This window comes from Xiphias gladius, chromosome 3 (genome assembly GCF_016859285.1).
Source record: "Xiphias gladius isolate SHS-SW01 ecotype Sanya breed wild chromosome 3, ASM1685928v1, whole genome shotgun sequence".
NCBI lineage: Eukaryota > Metazoa > Chordata > Actinopteri > Istiophoriformes > Xiphiidae > Xiphias > Xiphias gladius.
Window position 1 is genome coordinate 21,664,466 of NC_053402.1, and position 17,920 is coordinate 21,682,385.

Below are 17,920 nucleotides of genomic sequence, written 5' to 3' on the forward strand. Positions count from 1 at the left end.
ACACTTTCCTGCCGTGGAAGGGAGGCTCCTGTGCGGATGCGTGCGTGTGCCCGACGACATCGACGAGAACACGCACGTAGCTGTCAGTAGGAAATGCAGGCGGTTGGTGTTGGATGTAGCTCTACCGCTGTGCTGGGATAAATTAAACAAAAGGAGTCCTTTTTGTTACAGAATGAAAACGGTTACTTAGGAGATTACTTGAATTTGGTGGTTGCAGCCAGTCTGCATGTCTAACCGAGGTAAAGGAGACATTCGGCTAGCTGGCAAGGCTACCATAAACAGCCCACTATCAGCGCTAATGCTAATAGTTACATTAGGCTAAAATAAGCTAATTTAGCTAGCTGGTAACTTAGCTAGCTAGCTTGCCGATTGTACGAATTTTGCTCTTCCAGGTCCTCACCCCGTTTAGCGGTTCCTTCCCAGGTCTCGCTCCCTTCGTGTTTTCATTTCACGGAGGAGGTTGTGGAACCGGAGCTGTGGCGGGGGGACGTGCGGAGAGGAACCCCCTGGCTATCCAGGCGGACGGATCACTGTGACACGCCGGTCGTGGGTGAGTTGAGAAAGCGGAGTCGAAGTTGTAGTTGACCGGGGCAGAAGAGTGGACAAGGCCGTGGACTCTGCTCGGCCGGGGCCTGACGAGCAGGCAGGGAGGGTGTTGACTATTAGCTATTAGTAAACCATTTCTCCTGTTTGCTGAATAGGGAAGTCGAGTCGTCTCGAGTGAGGCCTCTAGAGAGGCTGTGACAACAAACTGGCCGTTGTTATTAGCGCTAGCATGTAACCGATAACTGTCCGAAAGCACCACTACAGACGTTAACCTGCTACATCAGCAAAAATCCTGGATCACCATGGTTTTCCGGGGCGCTTTGTTGATGACGGTAAATGCCAGTGCACTGGCGAATATGTAGAAGAAACTGGTAATGCAGCTCTGTCAACAGTTTTTCTGTCACCCTGGCAAGACCAACTTGAAAGAATCATTTTGGTTAAGAGGAACATTATAGTTGGTGTTGTAAGCGTTTTGTTTTTTTTAGCGTGATGTTTGCTGAGATTAGTTGTGCTTTCGCGTGCTTTTCTAAAGTAAAGTTGCTCAATTCCATTTTTACCACCGTAAAGACATTTTATTGTGTGATATAGGCTTCTGTGTGTAGCAAAAGAGAAAATATGGCTTGACAAATTTATTGTTTTCACTAGTTTTATTGTTATTTGCTGAATCAAGATATCAAAGTGCCACATTTGACTTTACAAATAAAAAAAAGTCTACAAGGGTTTGGAGATTATAAAAACTGAATTTGGGACTGTGTGTGTCTGCACACTGTATCCCAAAATTTCCAGGAGAAAAAAAATACAGGTCACTCCTTTAGCTGCTTCTCCAATCCAATTCTCTGATTCAATTTGAAGAAGAGGAACTCTATGCTTATGCTGCATAGAAAATGGCTAGAATTCTGTTTTTCATAGACACGTCAATAAGCTTATGTGTCAAGTGCTGACCTTCAAAATTTCCAGGGTCATGACTTGTTGTTGGGATTATTTGTTCTTCTATCCACTTTAAATATGTTGAAGAGAGCTGCAGGTTTCATTTATTACTACAGTTAAGACTGAATGGATAGCTGCCCTTTGGCCAAAGAAAACTCACCTCCACCTTTTTTCACTCTATTTGTAGAGAGATCAGAGTGGAACCATGGCCGAACTCTCCACCTTATCCACATCACCACCTGCACTGGGTGATCCGCATTCAGCTCCCTCCATCCCTCCGTCCTCATCAGTACTCCCTGCTCCCAACAGCCCTCCTCCACAGTCTTTACCCAAGTCTGCCCTCTACAATAACAAACCTTTGACTGGACACACTCCTGCAGGACAGTCAGGGGGTTCACCCTTGACTCCCGACCCATCCTTGAGTCCTCCCAAGCTCACTGCTGAGACCCCCCTCCCATCATTATTACATGAGGCTGCTCCACAGAGAGAGGAATCGACAGGGAAAGATGTCATTAAGCAGGAGACAATGTCCATTGACCCAGTTGCTCCCGAGTTCCTGAATTCTAAAACAATTATTCCAGCACTGTCAACTGAGCCATCAGCTCAGAGTGATGTGCAAAAGGCATCCCCCTCCCCTGATCTCAGTCCTGGTCCTAATCTTTATCCTAATGTGCATGTCACCCACAATCCAAATCCTATCATGGATGGTGGCCAATTTACTCCAGGCCAACTACAAACCACTGTGGGTTCCAATCCCACACCTGCTCCTCCAGCATCCGTTGATGCAGCAGCATTGGCAACAGCTGAAGAGGAGAAACCTCAGCCACTTCAACAGGCACAAAGTCCTCAAAGTCAGCCGCCTCCTCTGTCCCCAAAGCGTGATGCTCCAAACGAAGCAGGGAAAGCAGAACTGCCCAGTACCCCGACCAGAGTCGAACACCCCAGCCCTACTGTCCCACTGATCCACGAACCATCCTGTGCCCTCCCGCTGCACAACCCCAACCCCCGTCCGGCCCCTGATACCCTCAGTTACCTGGAGTCAGCCAGCCTTATGTCTGGGACGCTGGAGTCTCTGTCTGGGCTGGGGGAGGATGGGAGCTCTGTGGGCTCAGACTCAGAGATCAATGGCATGACTGTCAGACGCACTGATAAATATGGCTTCCTAGGTGGGAGTCAGTACAGTGAAGGCAGGTAAGTACTAGGACATTAACTAATAACTCACCCCGCTTTCCAATGTGTAGAATATTTATCGTGTCTGCGGTTTAATTTCATTATGTTTAACAGGTAGGTCTGAGATATTCTGAAATTAGAGATGCATTTCCAATATGGTTGTATGAAGGAGGGAAAAAAAGGCATCCCTATGGTTCTATGAAGACAATTCACCATTTACAGTATAACACAACATTATATTATGGCCAAAGAATTGGTTTACACAAATGAATGTAAATGCTGTCTGACTATCTTCCTTTTAATCGGCCACTTTGCCTTGCCCAAACATCTTATTCACTCTGTCATCCATCTGCCCCAAAGATATCTTCATCTCTTTTTGGTCTCACCATGTGTTTCCTGTCTTCCTCTCCTCCTCTGCTGCTCTAAACATATCTGTGTGTCCTTTATCTCCCCTTGGTCTGACTCAGATAATGCTGAGAGCGTTTTTGTGACTCAATATGTACTGACTGTCTGTCTCTGTGGTATCACCCCTCACACCCATTTACTCCCTACCTCTCTTTTTTTGTCAGAGTTGCTTCTACTTTTCCAACAAGCTCATTGCTCTTCCACTGCTGGTTAATCAATAAAATTTTAATTATTCATCAGTAGTGGCAGCGCATTCTGGTCAATGTTAAGGATGTTCTATATCTGAGCAATTCAGCGTTATGTTGTGCAAATGAATGTAAGAGAGAGAGTGCAGTAATCCATATGTGTCATTAGATTTTATAAACACATCAGAGTGCAATATTTAGGAATATGAAAAGAAAAAGACTACCTCCCATTTCTGTCAATGATTGTGTCATTTTATATTACTCACCATTACAGTGATAAGGAAGTTCGAGTTGAAGTTGCCAGACAGAGGGAGATTAAATGGATTGATATGTTCAACAACTGGGATAAGTGGATCAAACATCGCTTCCAGAAGGTATGCATGGCAGCCTTCCAGATGTTTGTGCTGTAGGATTTAATATTAAAAAGTAGAACTGCAAGTGAATTGCAGTGTTTCAATGTGTCTTAGATGTACTTGGATTGTACTTATTTACTTTTATACTTGACATTATGCTGTAGCTAATACACTATGTATCTGTTTGTGCGTTATAGGTGAAGTTGCGCTGCAGGAAGGGCATTCCATCTTCTCTCAGAGCCAAAGCCTGGCAGCTGCTGTCCAATAGCCAAGAGCTCCTTGAAGCCAACAGAGGGAAATTTGAGGTATCACTGTGTACACATTGTCTGTTCTTTTTTTACTTTAAATTTTTTTAACAACATTTTTAAATTAAACGGAGAGGCTGAAGTGTATAAGGAAAGATAAAAGGTAGAGGTTGCGGTCATCAATTCAAACAGAGAATTAAGCAGGTAGAGCTCATGACACGTGGATTCAGGCACAGTTGCACCCTAGTACGAGAAACACGGAAGAATGTTCAAAACAAAAAGAGCCTAATAACTGCCTGTTTCCTTAATAATCCCATTTCACCCAATATCTTTCATCCATGTCTTTCTGTAGACAGTGGGAGTATGTCACCTTTATATGGAGCATAAATAGGAATGAGAAGGGCCATAGTAGGAGGGTCTCTCAGAAGCCAGTATTTGGTAACATTCTTCTTACTTGCAGCCACGAAGATCTTCAGGGGGAAGATATCATTTTACACAAAACTTTAGCCACATCTACAACTATTACCACATTGTAACAAAACTAATGTCACCTAAACAATGAAAAGCAGAGATATCTTTTCTTTTTAGGTTCTCGTACTAATCTAGTTTGATCTTTTATTCTTCAAACCTGCTCTCTTAATTCTTGAAGTTTTGTCTCTCCATATAAAATCTGTACTAGCTGGTTTTAGAACATTTAAGGACTGTGAAGAAGTTACAGTATTTTGATTTTGAACTGGCTCAAAATGTGGACCATTGTAAAGGGAAGTTGTGGCTGAGTAGGGCAATTTCAGCTCCAGGGGTGCTAAAGGGGCGCAGGCGCAGACATAATGAGCTGTAAGCCTCTTATTTGGACCTGTAATCCTGCCTGTCAGAGGTCTGCCCCCATGTCCACACTGGAGGCGGGTCTGGCCTTAGCTGGGTCTGGGTCCAAGCAGTCAGCTTAGTATTGTTTATGTTGCCTGAAGAAGAATTTTTGTTCTACGTTTTTATTTTTAATTACTTGTATAGTCTCTCAAATGTGGTTTCATAAAGAAGTTTGCAATCTTATCCACTTTAATGGCTAATTTAGAAACTGATTCCATGAGGTACTGAGAATTTATCTAAAACCTGTATCTCATTTTTTCACTGCAGGAACTGGAGAGAGAGCAGGGAGAGGCAAAATGGCTGGACATTATTGAGAAGGATCTCCACAGACAGTTCCCCTTCCATGAAATGTTTGCGGCTCGTGGTGGCCATGGGTAAAAAAAAAACAACAACAAAAAACACCCTATTTTACATAAGATTAAATACCCATGATTCACAAAAGTAAAACCTGCACACTGATTAAAAGTCAATATATTGATCATGAACATGATCTTTATCATGTCAATGTCGTAAGCTGATTAGTAATAGCTTGGCAACTGTACCAATATGACTATATCTGGCGGTAAGTATACATGATTCCCATAGGGAAATTGGGTAGTTGGAGTGACAGATTAAAGGTTACAACCATGGTGTAAATTTGAATAGAGTAAGAATAACACAACCAGTATAATTCAGAAACCAACAATATCAGACACAAAATGATACCAGTAGAGGATATTGAAAATGAGGAAATTAATGAAAAATATGAAATCACAATACATACAGAAATATGATCATATATTTTCTTTTAAGAAACTGAGTGATTGAGTGTCAACATTTTTTCATTTTTAAGTATTTTTGGTGGCATTTGGTTGCAGTAGACCATGGACTTTTCCTCTTTTTTTTCACTCAGATTCCTGGTAGTTTGATTTCCATCGTTCCCTTCATGAGTCAGAGAGAGGGGCATGAACTGTTTAAGTATTTTAGTAGATTTGGCCACTGGATAATTTTGGTTTTTGCTCCTGCAGACAACAGGATCTGTACCGGATCCTGAAGGCATACACCGTCTACCGGCCTGATGAGGGATACTGCCAGGCCCAGGCTCCAGTGGCTGCAGTGCTGCTCATGCATATGCCTGCTGAGGTGAGTGGCTGAGCCGATGGGGGACAGATTCACACTAGTTCTATGGGAAATGAAAAGGGTTTTATCACTATCACTAATGTTGTGATTGCTGAACAGACTGATTACCTTACAAAGCTTCATAAATACTTGGCCCAATATTGAGTTTTGTTGAAATTCTATTACAACCAATGGGCTCTAGAATAAAGAGAAAAAATATTAAATATTTTACAGTTTACTTTTTACTTGACCCAAAAAGACCTAGACCCGAGCAAACACCACACAAGACTGTAAAATAGGTCAAACACTCATGTATGATTTAATATGAGACAAAAGAATTTCCAAATTGATACCAGACCAGTTGGTACACAGGATGATGAGTTAACATCTCTGAGTTGCACAGTACAAGCTGCAGTTTGTTTATGCTTACACATGATTGTTTATGTTTATACGCAATCGTGTATGTTTTATGTTTACCCCCCCCCCAGCCGACACATTCATCCAGGCAGAGTGTACATGAAAAAGAGAGTGGGTGCGTGTGAGAAAGCGAAACAAAACTGAAACTTAACTTTATTCGGTTCTTATTTCAATTTAGGTTACTTACTAAATTAAAAATAGTTGCAGATAGAAGACAGCAGCCCGGTGACACCGCTGACACTTCCTTGACCAGATTGTTAAAGTCGCATTGCTTGATAACAGTGGGGGGCCAAGGTTGAACGCACAGACCTGCCTTATCTGTATTTTTACAGTTTTAAAGTTCATTCAGTCCCACATATGAATGGGTGTATGCCATTAGGTGTCAATGTGCGTGTTTTTGTGATATAGTGATACTCAAGTAGTAGTATGTTATTTTTAATGACACTAAGACAGTTTGCTGTAGTTTATGTCTGGTAGCAGCAAACTAAGCCTTTTTTTTATCTACTGAAAGCTTTGTGAAAGTTTCACTTGAATCAGTTTTCTGTGTAACAGAAGGACAGGGAAGCTGTGTATTGAATTATTTTTCATATGAGTTAATTGTGGTCATGAAGTGGCTATGTCTTGAGCTCGAGAAGTCTCTTTTTATTTTCACAAAATATCAATTTTATGATCACAGGAACATAGCTTGTCAAACTGTTTTCTGTAGTTTGAAGACAATCAGCTTCTTCTTTTTTTTTTAAATCAAGATCATGAAATTATTTGGGGGCCACATCTATTGGTGTTTCATACACGACATTGTTCATCTTAATGTTCGGTGCTTCGGCTCCCAATAGACTGCATGCTAAGTAGAACGATGACTACATCAAAACACATCCTTGCCATCAGTTGCTCACAACAAACACAGGAAGAAGGAAGAATGAGAAGATTTAGTTAATGAATAATGTGAATATTGTTCTTTTTTTTTAAAAGGTCAAGGTCATATTTATTTATAGAGCGCTATAAAAAACAAACCAGGTTTGTGCCAAAATGCTTTTCAGGAAGCATGATTGTACAAAAGATTTTTACGAGGCAGAGTACTTAAATACATAAAAAAAATACATAGTGCCTACCTACACACATATACGCACAACACACATACGCGCACATATGCACATTTATACTTACATACAATATTACATACAGAATGCAACTCATGTCGAGGATCATTGCTGGGGTAGGCAAGGGAGTAAAAGTAGGTGTTATGATAACTTTTAAAAGAGTCCCCAGATTCTGCTGTTCTTATTTTTACAGGGAGATTATCCCAGAGTCTTGGAGCAGCTACTGAGAAAGGCTCCGTCGCCATAGAGTTTGTGACAAGATCGTAGGATGGTTAACAGTCCTTGATCTGTGGTTCTGAGGGGCCTAACTGTACTGTATAGGGATAGAAATTCCATAATACAGGTCGGGGCGAGGCCATACATGGCTCTAAACACGAACAGGAGATTTTTGCAAGGAATTCTGCACCCAACTGGGAGCCAGTGCGAAGATGCCAATACACGCGTGTTATGTTGAGTTTTTCTACGTTTGTATAGGAGTCTGGGTGCTGGATTCTGTACCAGTTTTAGGCATCGAAAAGAGCCTCAAAAAGAATGAGGAAATAAAAGCAGAAATTGATAATGGAGTTGTGATTCAACCCACTACTTTCTGGTAACTTTTACAAACTGTTTGCTTCTGCTTCTGTTTCACAGCAAGCTTTTTGGTGCCTCGTCCAGATATGCGAGAAGTACCTTCCTGGCTACTACAGTGCTGGACTGGTGAGCGAATGAACAGACTCCTGTGTGTCTTTGTCAGAACCTCATGTCAGTTTTCTCAGCTTTATTGACTTCTTATTCCTTTCTTTTAGGAAGCGATCCAGCTGGATGGCGAGATCTTCTTCTCCCTGTTACGGCGCACATGTCCAATGGCATACCGTCATCTTAAGAAGTTCAAGATTGACCCAATTCTCTACATGACTGAATGGTTCATGTGTATCTTCTCACGCACCTTACCATGGTCCTGTGTACTGCGTGTATGGGATATGTTCTTCTGTGAAGGTATCCTTCACATCCACACACATAGCCATCTCTCAGTCTCTCTTTTGTAAATTTTTTCTATCTCAAAACATTATAAATGCTTGAGTATATACATTTTTGGCAGTTTTAAGTGTGTAAAATTGAGAATTGTTGTGTATAAAATATTGAGTATTTGTTTTTGCTCTGTTGTAGTTTGACTGAAATCTAACTTAAGTCTGGTTGTAGGAGTGAAAATAGTGTTTCGTGTGGGCCTGGTACTACTGAAACAAATGCTTGGTTCTGTGGATAAACTTCGAGAACTACAGGGCATGTATGAAACCATGGAGCGCCTGAGAAACATTCCACCCGAGTCTATCAGAGAGGACATAATGGTACAGGAGGTGGGTCTTTCTTTCTCAGACCTGTATACAAGTAAAATCTGCTTCTGTTTTTACTCAGAGACACGAGTTATGAGTCACTTTGTCCCGTAGTGCACGGTCTAGTAATCTCTACTTCCTCTTTCTGTCTCATCCTTGTTTCATGTGTTGTTTTTCCAGATTATTACGCTCCCAGTGACAGAGGCGCTCATTGAGAGGGAGTGCAGCATCCAGGTGAGGAAGTGGAGGGAGTCCAGAGGGGAGCTTACACACCAGCCGGGACGCCGGCTCCATGGTACCAGAGCCATCTATGAGTACAAACGACGCGCTGCCTCCATCAGCTCCGGTGGCAGCTTCTCTTTCCTGGGAAGCCCAGTCCCTCCACCAGGACCTCTCAGGGCCTCTTCGAGCCTCCTCTCGCTCCCTGGCTTCCGCAAGTCTAAAGTTCCTTTCCACTCCCAAACCAAGAAGGGCTCCTTCTCAGGGCCATCAGGAATAGAGGGCCTGCCGCCTCATTCGCCACCTGCATTAACATCAAGCCCGAGCCGAGGCCCCAGCCATAAACCCCCCATTCCCCCAGGGGCAGGTCAGAGGGGACCAGCACCTCAAGTTCAGAGCCCCTTACTCGGGAGTGCAGCTGGCTCATCACGTGGGCCTGCTCAGCCCTCAGAAGGCAACTCCGCACAGGGCCCACCTGCAGCTTCCGCCCTAGAAAAAAGCACGCCATCGCCACCCACCACTCTATCCCCCTCGCCTAAGATCGTATCTGAGCAAATTACTCCTACTATCCCTTCTCCTACTGCAAACAATGCCACTCTGCCCCCATGTCCAGATTCAAATAAAGAAGCGGTGCCAGCGACTGATGCCACAACTGAATCGGAAGAAGGAAAGAAGAAGAAGAAAAGCAAAGAAGACAAAAAGAAGGAAAAGGAAGATGAGAAGAAAAAATTGAAGGAAAAGAAGGAAAAGGAAAAGGCTGAAAAAGAGAGGCTCAAGAGGGAGAAAGAGAGGCTAGAAAAAGAGAAGAAGAAAGGGGGGAAGAAAAAGGACAAAGGGGGAGGAGAGGCTGAAGACAAAAATGGAGCTGCAGCAGCGAGAGATTCGGCCTAGTTTTCCACCCCATCATTCCAGGATAATGAAAAGGGATGCTGAAGAAAAAAAGAGGTCAGGGGAACAAAAGACACCCAGAAAGAGTGATTAATATAAAAAAAATGGGATGGCTTCCTGTATGATGCATCATTTCGAAGACTTAATGTAGTCCCAGGACTATGGTGGAGAAAACTGGATCATAGTTTTAATAGCACCTCGGGGAGCTCTTTGCCCCTCGTTCGATGCTTTCTTTTTGACTGAGTTTTATTAAGATAGGACAAATTTCCTTTTTCAACTGGAGCATGGCCTGTGAATCTGAATAATATTTCAAAAGATCACAGTCATTATCTCTTTTAGTTTTTTTTTTAATTCTTTTTTTTTTTTTTCTCATTTTTATTATTTTAATCAGATTGATGGCAGTGGTTAGATAAACATCGACTCAAGGGATTTTTGAACCGAGCGTTGGCAGAAATAGTAATGGTGCCATAGAGTATGTAAATAAAAAAGTCTACCTACAGTACTTTGGATGTTGTTAGCACTCCACACACCCATCAGTTCTCCACTGTGGACAGACATCTGTGGATGGATCTGGTTGACTGGGAAAAAAAAAAGAAAACCCTTGGAAGTCGCTTCAAATGCAGGCACTGAAGACAGATATGCTAGTAACGTTGTTGAGGATGTATTTATTGTCATGTTAAATGTTGTGAGTGAGTGTGTGCCTTAGTAGTATAGTCAATTGTGTTAATGTTCTATGTGTGGCCTCCCTGTTTTCAGTCTCCCTCTGCCGTTTTTTTTTTCTTTTTTTTTCTCTCAAGTCAAACCATCATTGAATTCTTTCTGTGGTTCTTCCCAAACCTTTACTTTCTCATGTCACTGGAATAAATCTGACTGGTGACACACATGAAAAGAGGGAGAACATGAAAACCCAGACACCGTGTAGTCGTAGCTATTTTTAACATTTCATTTATGTGTGTTTTTTGTCTCTGACAAAATACACGGGGAGATTTTATTGTTTTTATTTCAGGCCCCAGTTTCAATTTCTTGTGTCCGAGGTTGATTTTTGCAAAAAGCAGGTGCAACATTATCAATAAACTGGTAGTCTAAAAACATGCAATGCGCAGCAGTGACCATCAACAAGTCCTGCAGACCAAAATGTCGATCTCTAAAATTTGTATTATTCTGCTATCAACAACAAAACATATGCATTTATTCAGCCAAATTTCAGTATGGGTAAGAACTTAAGTTCATTAACCCATTAGAATGTGATTTTAAGTATCCTAAGAGAATGAAGGATGATTTTTGCACTTGTGATTTTGTCACAAAGCACCACTGAGGTCGCCCACTCCATTAGCGCAGTGATGTGGAACATGAGAGTCTCAACAGGCCGGTTTCACAGTTTGAAATCTGTGCCTGGAGGACCTATAGGAAGCCACTTGACTGGAGGTGCCAGGTGTGCCAATGTAGCATTAACCTCTGATATTTGACCTTCGGGCTCTGATGTATTTATGTATAAAGTGGTTAATTTAATCAAATATAGTATATTATGAATTATTGTTATTATTATTATTATTATTATTTAGGATATTTTTCTATGTGAGTAAGAGACACCTGGCTGACTGGAACGATGGCTGACTACACAGTGTAGTTGCAGGGGGATCATTTTAAGCCCTTTTTTTTTTTTTTTTTTTTGCACATTTAGTTGTCTGCGTCTACAAAACAAACTCGATGCATGTCTTTGCGATTGTTTAAGTTTACTGTCATTGTTGGTTTGGTCAACTGAGGTTCACAGGTCTCCGGTTTACTGAAGTGCAGTATTAAACAGACTTGAGTGGAAAAATGGGCCTCCGACAGAACAAACAGTGAAACTAGTGATACAGACAGAACATTTGGGAGTTGAAGGTCTTAATCGTACTGTATAATATACTAAGAGGTGATTTTTGAGCTTTGAATAGTTCTTTAATTCGAGATCTTAAGTATGTTTGTCTCACCAAGGTTTGTTATAACATTCATAATGACTTATGGACTAACTCCCTAACCTATTCACACACAGTGTCCTGTACTGTAACATTTATGCATACATTAAACGACACTGAACCCCATCAGTATATGACGAATAGTGCCAGGTAGTTAGTGTAAAACCATTTGATGGCAAAAAACATTGATGCTCTTTAACTGTGCTGTTTTTGTAGTTGAAGGATTAGAGGGACTTTTGTGTAATTGTAGCCAACACGTCCTCCATATTCACTGTTTTTCACTTCTTTCAGGTTTTTACACGGCTGTCATTTCAATATATATAAACATCACACACACTTACTCCCTTCTCGATTTTGACGCCAGTGCATTTATAGGCACAGATTAGTGTAGTGTTAGTGAGGGTAACCTGAACACATCTATGCAAACCTTCCTCCATCATGACTGTTGATAGTGTGTGGTGATAGCAGCACTGATTTCACCTCTGATTGTGATGATCAGATGGGTGCCATGGAAAAATGAATTCTGTGCCTCAGCAGGTGTTTTCTTCTGAGCACACTTTCAGGCCCGTGGACTCCAATATTTAATGAGCAATATGTCCTCGCAGCTCTTGTCTTGATGATAACATTTCTCTTTGTTCAGACGACTTGAGATGTCATGTGGCTCAAATTATAATCTCTTGCTCGCTTGTGATTTCCTGCTGTGGAATCAGCACTTAGCTCTGCAATATTGAAAATGAATCAAGAAATCCGTTTCTGTCAGGTCCTTTGTGCATTTCTGCATTGATCCTGAAATCATCATCCTTGATTACATTTGATTGGGAATGACCCTACTGATGCAAATATTGAAAGAAGCTTTTCAGCTGTTTTCCCCCCATGCAGTTATGTTGTGTTTTTAAGTTTACATGTCACTCTCTCTGGCGAAAGTGAAATAAAATCATAGCTAATTGAATTCATTCCTTCAGATCTACAACTGATGTATTTAATTGATGATGATAATGACATTTGTGATGAGTAATAAACTATAATATATTAAATCATCATGCTGTTTTTGTCTTTCTTCATGTGGAGGATGTTCTGTTTGCTAATGACTATCCTGATGAATTAATAACGGTAGTGATGAGGAATTTCAGCCTTGATATCATGTGTGTCTATTTATGAGATGGTTGATCACAAGACTGCTGATTATATTCTTGGACACGTTATGGATTTTGGGCCAGGTTTAAATAGCCAGCATTTATTTTTAACCAAGGGAAGTCAGCTGCCACTGCTGTAATCGAGGTGGTTTTGTCATTTAATTACTATTAATGCAGCGATACATACGAGTGCTGATCTGTAGGGGGGTAGATTTACCTTTCAGACTCCTATCCGTACCAGCTCCACTAGATGTCACTAGATGTGTGTTCATGAGGGATTTTGCTGTGCTTTTGACTTGTTTGCTCTCTCAAACCCTGTCCCACAGAGCCACAGAGCCACTGAACAGAGACACTATTGTACAAAAGGAAAGAGATTTTATTCACAGTTTGTCCCTTTTATTCGTTACAGAGGAAAGGTGAGGAAGAGTCCAGTCACTGAAGTCGAGGCAGCTTATGGCAAAAAGGTGATTTAATGGTTGCAGGAAGGAGCGGAGAGAAAGAATTCGAAGACTTGAATGTTTTCTTTCGGCCCTTTCTCTCTTCTCCTTCAGTCATTTTTACAAACTTTTCAAGGAAAAAAGTTGTCGTCACTTTAAGGAGGCAACTTTTTCTTCTCTAAACTGCCAGCGCTCCCCACCCTCTCACCTGATCTACATAAGAGGACATCTTCAAAATTGGGAATGAAGTCCTTGCATTTTGTTTACGATAGTACCCAATAGTAAACCTGTCTTCCTCTCAGATACCGAGGGAAGCAGAGGGAGACATTTCATTCACACAAACACCTCAGAGGCTGAAGTGACAGGGCGGACGGAGATGTAGAGGTGAGAAGACAGAAGGTGCTTGCAAGGAGAGAGAAGGTGCTTGAGAAAAGCTTGTGGATGGAAACAATGTAACAGGATAATTTTATTGAAAATCATCCCTATTCCCCATAAGCAAACATAGACATCCCATGGGCATCAGCCGACTCGTGTCATTGTGACAAGTCTTTGGTTTGAATGTGAGGGGCTGAGCACGTGGGTTAACACTGAGGGTGAGCTGGGAGGAAGAGGAGGAAAGAAAAGGGCAGGGAAGGCAGAATAGCAGAGGGATTGCTGTCTTTCTTGTCTTCTAGCTCTCTCTTTACTCCTCCTTCTCCTCTCCGTGTGTGATGACGTAGCAGATGTTCTTGTAGTCTACGTTGCCGGCAACATCTGGGGGGAAGGCGGCCCACATGTTCTTAATCTGAGGGAGAAAATGAGGGTTGGGAATCCAGCATGGCAAGGGGTAAAATGGTACACAATCTTGCTGATATTCTTTAAAAGAATACATCATGTTTTTGAGAGACTGTTCCAATGGACAAGTTATACCCTCACTGAAAAAGAAAGTTAATAAAGTTCATACCTTTATGTAAACTTAACAAAATTCATAATTTTAAACCCACTTTACAATTTGAAATTTAGACAGTTTTTGACAACTAATAATCTTTTGTTATACCCTGGACAATGGATGGACATAGTTGGGGAGGTACAGTGCATGTGAAAGAACAAGGGCAGAAGTTAATATTTCTAAGATTGTTAAATAAACTAATAAAAGCCCTTTATAGTAGTACATGTTGAGGAGTAGTGGGTGACAACAAGACTAATGGGCCACTTTGCCAAAACCATAAATTATTCCTGTAACACGGGCGGCTCGGTGGTTTACCTCATCCTTGGAGAACCTGTCGCACTGGGTGGTCAGGAGCTCCTCGAGGCTGGAATAGGCACACGGGCAGATTTTAGGCATCAAAATCCAATTCATCCTATATGGACATGTAATGTAGTGAATGGCAAAAGGATTTAAAAGTGCTCACAATTCCTTCTTGATGGTTCCAGTACCCTCGGGGTCCAGGACCTTGAAGGAGCTAAGAATAACGTCCTCGGGGTCAGCACCTGACGAGGACAGGAGGAAGAGGTGAGTTAGCCGTTGAACTAACTGACAGTGTATATTATAAATGAATATAAATAAATGCAGTGTATTAAAAAGTACAGTTCTTCCCTCAGACATGTAGCGGGAACTTGTGCTCAAACACCTAAGTACGGTGTTTTAGTAAATGTACCAATTCAGGAGTGAGTGTTGGTAAAAAAAAAAAATGCAATGCCCACCCTTCAGCTTCTCTCCAAACATGGTGAGGAAGACGGTGAAGTTGATGGGGCCGCTGGCCTCCTTGATCATGGCCTCCAGCTCCTCACTCTTCACATTCAGCTGGCCTGAACAGCACAGAGGTTCGGGTTAAGGGGGGAGACCATGAAACACTTAGTCATGCGCGCTCTTACGGTGTAGAGCTGTTCCACCGGGACTCACCCAGTGAGGCCAGCACGTCCCTCAGGTCATCTTTGCTGATGATACCATCTCTGTTCTGGTCAATGATTGTGAAAGCCTAAAATAAAAAGGGAGGGAGAAACCGACTGGGTTTACTACTTGAAGGAAGCACTTGAGATAGACGGGGAGAGGGCATCCGACAGGGTGGGACCTCTTCACACTTTTAGGGCCTCTTCCATCAACACTTCGTCCACTAAAGTGACAGCTGGCGAGTGTCTTCGACACAGTGCTGTACAAATGTTGTTAGAGGATATTCAGTAAGAAAAAGGCTGCGCCCAAAAAGTCAGACCTGATTGAAGTGGCCTTGAGGGGGGAGGAGGGGCTTTTGGGGGTGCTTAAGGTGGCCCCCGGTCTTTTTTTTACATGTTAATTTGGGAAAGTATCAGTAGGGAACAGCTGCCTGATCTGCTCACCCTCTACAACCTTCGTCTACGAAACTTAAGATAAACCTCTTGGACTTGAACTTGAACTCAGTCCCCGACCTCTCTCATCACCCTCTCTCTCTCTCTGCCTTAATTCTCTCTCTGTCCCTCACCCACTCGCTCACACACTTCCTTTGCTTTGACAGATACAAACACACAACCCCCCCCCCCCCCTTGGCTGCTATTTTTCCTTCAGTGCAACTCGCTGAGATGATCCTAATCATCATGTCGTACATTCCCAAAGTGGCACTCAAGAAGCCTGTATCACTTATCACAGGAGGAATGTTTCCTCTATTCGGAGCACACATACCTTGACAACGAACTGTAAACACAGACACCGTCTTTATTCAATCTCTTGACAGCACGTCCTTATAAAATCCCATCTTCCTGACCTCCTTGAACTCCAACACACACCCTTTACACCTCACGCTGTCCTTTTGCTTTTTGCTCTTAGTTTCTGCGCTTAACACTAATTTTTGAAATGGTGAACACTTAGTGGTGTCTGAAAAGGGCAAATCTTTAAAAACATCAAATGTGCAAAAAGCATGATGACCCTTTGCTCTCTCTCTGCTGCATCCTAATATGTCAGTTGATCCACCTGGCCTCCAAGCCTTCAGCAAGAGAATAAGGAGATGTCTGAGTGACAGCTGGAGGGGGGGGTAAACAAAATGTGGAGAGCTTCAGATGGTGTCAGAAATTTCAGAGCTCCTCCTAATGACATTCTTTGCTTATTAAATTGTCAGGGGAGATGAGGGGGGCATGCAAAATAGCAACTGCTGCGAAAAGGGATCTGGGAGCTGCTTATCCAAACTCTAATTCTGGTCACAGTCCCTGAGAAATTAATCTGAAAGAAAGTAAGAATCTTCATCAGCTAAGCAGAGGAACACAGATGTCCGATCCAGCCTGAAGCTGCCATGAATGATGCTCACACAGTAGAAAAAAGAGCTTCCTTTAGGGATGGAGTGTCAAACCTCACCTCCTTGTACTCCTGAATCTGGCTCTGCTCAAACATGGAGAACACGTTGGAGGAGCCACCGTCTGCTGCCTGCCTCCTCTTGGCCTTCTTTGGTGCCTGGAGGACAAACACAGGGGTTAAATCTCGGCTTCGGTAAAAAAAAAAAAAAACCTCCATGATGCTTGTGAGTGCTGTAACCAACCTTTTTACCTTTTGACCCCTTAAAATTAAGCAGTGTCTACTTGCACATCCACCAAAAAGAGTAATTCCCCCCTAAAAAATTTCTTTTATTGTCATTGTTTCATTGAAATAATTGTTAGAAGCTTGAAAGGTTAAAATTAAAAATAAAGATTTGAGGAAAGTTTGGAATAGAAATTAGCATAAATTTTGTGCAACATGTTTTTCTTATTTCCCGTCCCATCAATCATCTGACGACCTTTCAGATTTATCTTGTGACCCCTTGTAAAGGTCCTGACCCCCAGGTTGAGAACGACTACTCTAAGAGATCTCACAAGTTCAGGTGCAATCCACATGTTTACGATCAGACTACCAATACGACATGCGTTTTTTTTAATATGAGCTTTTTTGTATCCTTTCCCTTAATTTGGCAACGCAGGTGTGTGAGTTTGGCATGCAGTTTGAGGTGCATTATGTAAACCTAGAATTTAACAACACGTTAGTGCCCAAGCATCCTTACAGCTGCGTCACCAAGAACTGCAAGTAATCAAAGACAATCCACAAAAAACACTTGATCTGCTAAAGTGATGGCAAATGCTCACATCTTTTTGCTACGATTATTTCAAGCTTAGACCAAAAAAAATTGCATCAAAAAGCAGATTTAATCCATAAGGTTGGTTTGATTCCCCTGCAGATATTTCCAACGGCAGCGTGCAGAGATGTGGAAACCCTGGTACTCACCATCTTGAGACGGTATGAGCGGAGGTTTGGATGATCAAGAAAGAGAAGACAGTGTGAAGCCGCGTTATACGTATATCCCTGGGGGCTTATATACCCCTCCGCAGGCCAGTCTAACTTTAGCCACAGACTCAAGTTTGGATGGGTATAAAAAAGAGAGAGAGAGAGAGAGAGGGCGAGAGAGGATGGTCAAGGATGAACTGATGGCAAAAGTGAAGGAGACAGAATGACTGGAAAGCATATCACCTTACAGGAGATCAGAAATAGACCCAGGAGTCTTGGAATTAAGTAAACCTGATAGCTGAGGGACCTTCCTGCAGGTTTACAGTCCCACGTGGACTAATAAGGACATTCAGGACATAGATGCTTGTTGGACCGCTGGACACTGTCTCTCCACCCTCCTTCTGTCCACCTCCATCTGCCTGCAGAGAGGCGCAGTGGCCACTCGCTGACTTTATTTTTGGTTTGTGATGTCCATT

The 17,920-nt window shown here is 42.3% G+C and overlaps 2 protein-coding genes across 3 annotated transcripts; one reads left to right on the forward strand and one right to left on the reverse strand.

Moving 5' to 3' along the window:
- The first annotated feature begins 26 nt into the window (after window positions 1–26).
- LOC120788284 (TBC1 domain family member 10B-like) lies at window positions 27–11,360 on the forward strand. 2 transcript variants are annotated; one of them, XM_040123937.1, is made up of 11 exons: window positions 27–239; window positions 424–550; window positions 1,661–2,664; window positions 3,508–3,607; window positions 3,784–3,891; window positions 4,963–5,069; window positions 5,703–5,817; window positions 7,938–8,003; window positions 8,093–8,282; window positions 8,487–8,641; window positions 8,798–9,727. In XM_040123937.1, the coding sequence occupies exons 3-11, from the start codon at window positions 1,679–1,681 to the stop codon at window positions 9,725–9,727; spliced, it is 2,757 nt and encodes a 918-aa protein (XP_039979871.1). In that variant the 5' UTR covers window positions 27–239; window positions 424–550; window positions 1,661–1,678. The 2 variants fall into 2 exon arrangements, with proteins under 2 accessions (XP_039979871.1, XP_039979870.1); XM_040123936.1 differs by having other exon boundaries at window positions 27–550; window positions 8,798–11,360.
- A 2,571-nt stretch (window positions 11,361–13,931) lies between these two features.
- On the reverse strand, window positions 13,932–17,511 carry mylpfa (myosin light chain, phosphorylatable, fast skeletal muscle a). The gene is made up of 7 exons (XM_040120988.1): window positions 17,445–17,511; window positions 16,548–16,643; window positions 15,132–15,207; window positions 14,933–15,037; window positions 14,641–14,719; window positions 14,493–14,541; window positions 13,932–14,033 (listed from the first exon to the last, which is right to left on the reverse strand). Exons 1-7 carry the CDS (start codon window positions 17,445–17,447, stop codon window positions 13,932–13,934), a joined length of 510 nt encoding a protein of 169 aa, XP_039976922.1. The 5' UTR covers window positions 17,448–17,511.
- Between the last annotated feature and the right edge of the window lie 409 nt (window positions 17,512–17,920).

Coding starts and splice junctions, on each gene's coding strand:
- LOC120788284 (XM_040123936.1), top strand. CDS start 1,679: ATGGCCGAACTCTCCACCTTATCCACATCACCACCTGCACTGGGTGAT. Junction 5,070..5,702: donor GCGGCTCGTGGTGGCCATGG/GTAAAAAAAAAA, acceptor TTGCTCCTGCAG/ACAACAGGATCTGTACCGGA. Junction 8,283..8,486: donor GGATATGTTCTTCTGTGAAG/GTATCCTTCACA, acceptor GTCTGGTTGTAG/GAGTGAAAATAGTGTTTCGT.
- mylpfa (XM_040120988.1), bottom strand. Junction 15,208..16,547: donor AGATTCAGGAGTACAAGGAG/GTGAGGTTTGAC, acceptor TTTTTATTTTAG/GCTTTCACAATCATTGACCA. Junction 14,034..14,492: donor ACAGGTTCTCCAAGGATGAG/GTAAACCACCGA, acceptor TTTCTCCCTCAG/ATTAAGAACATGTGGGCCGC.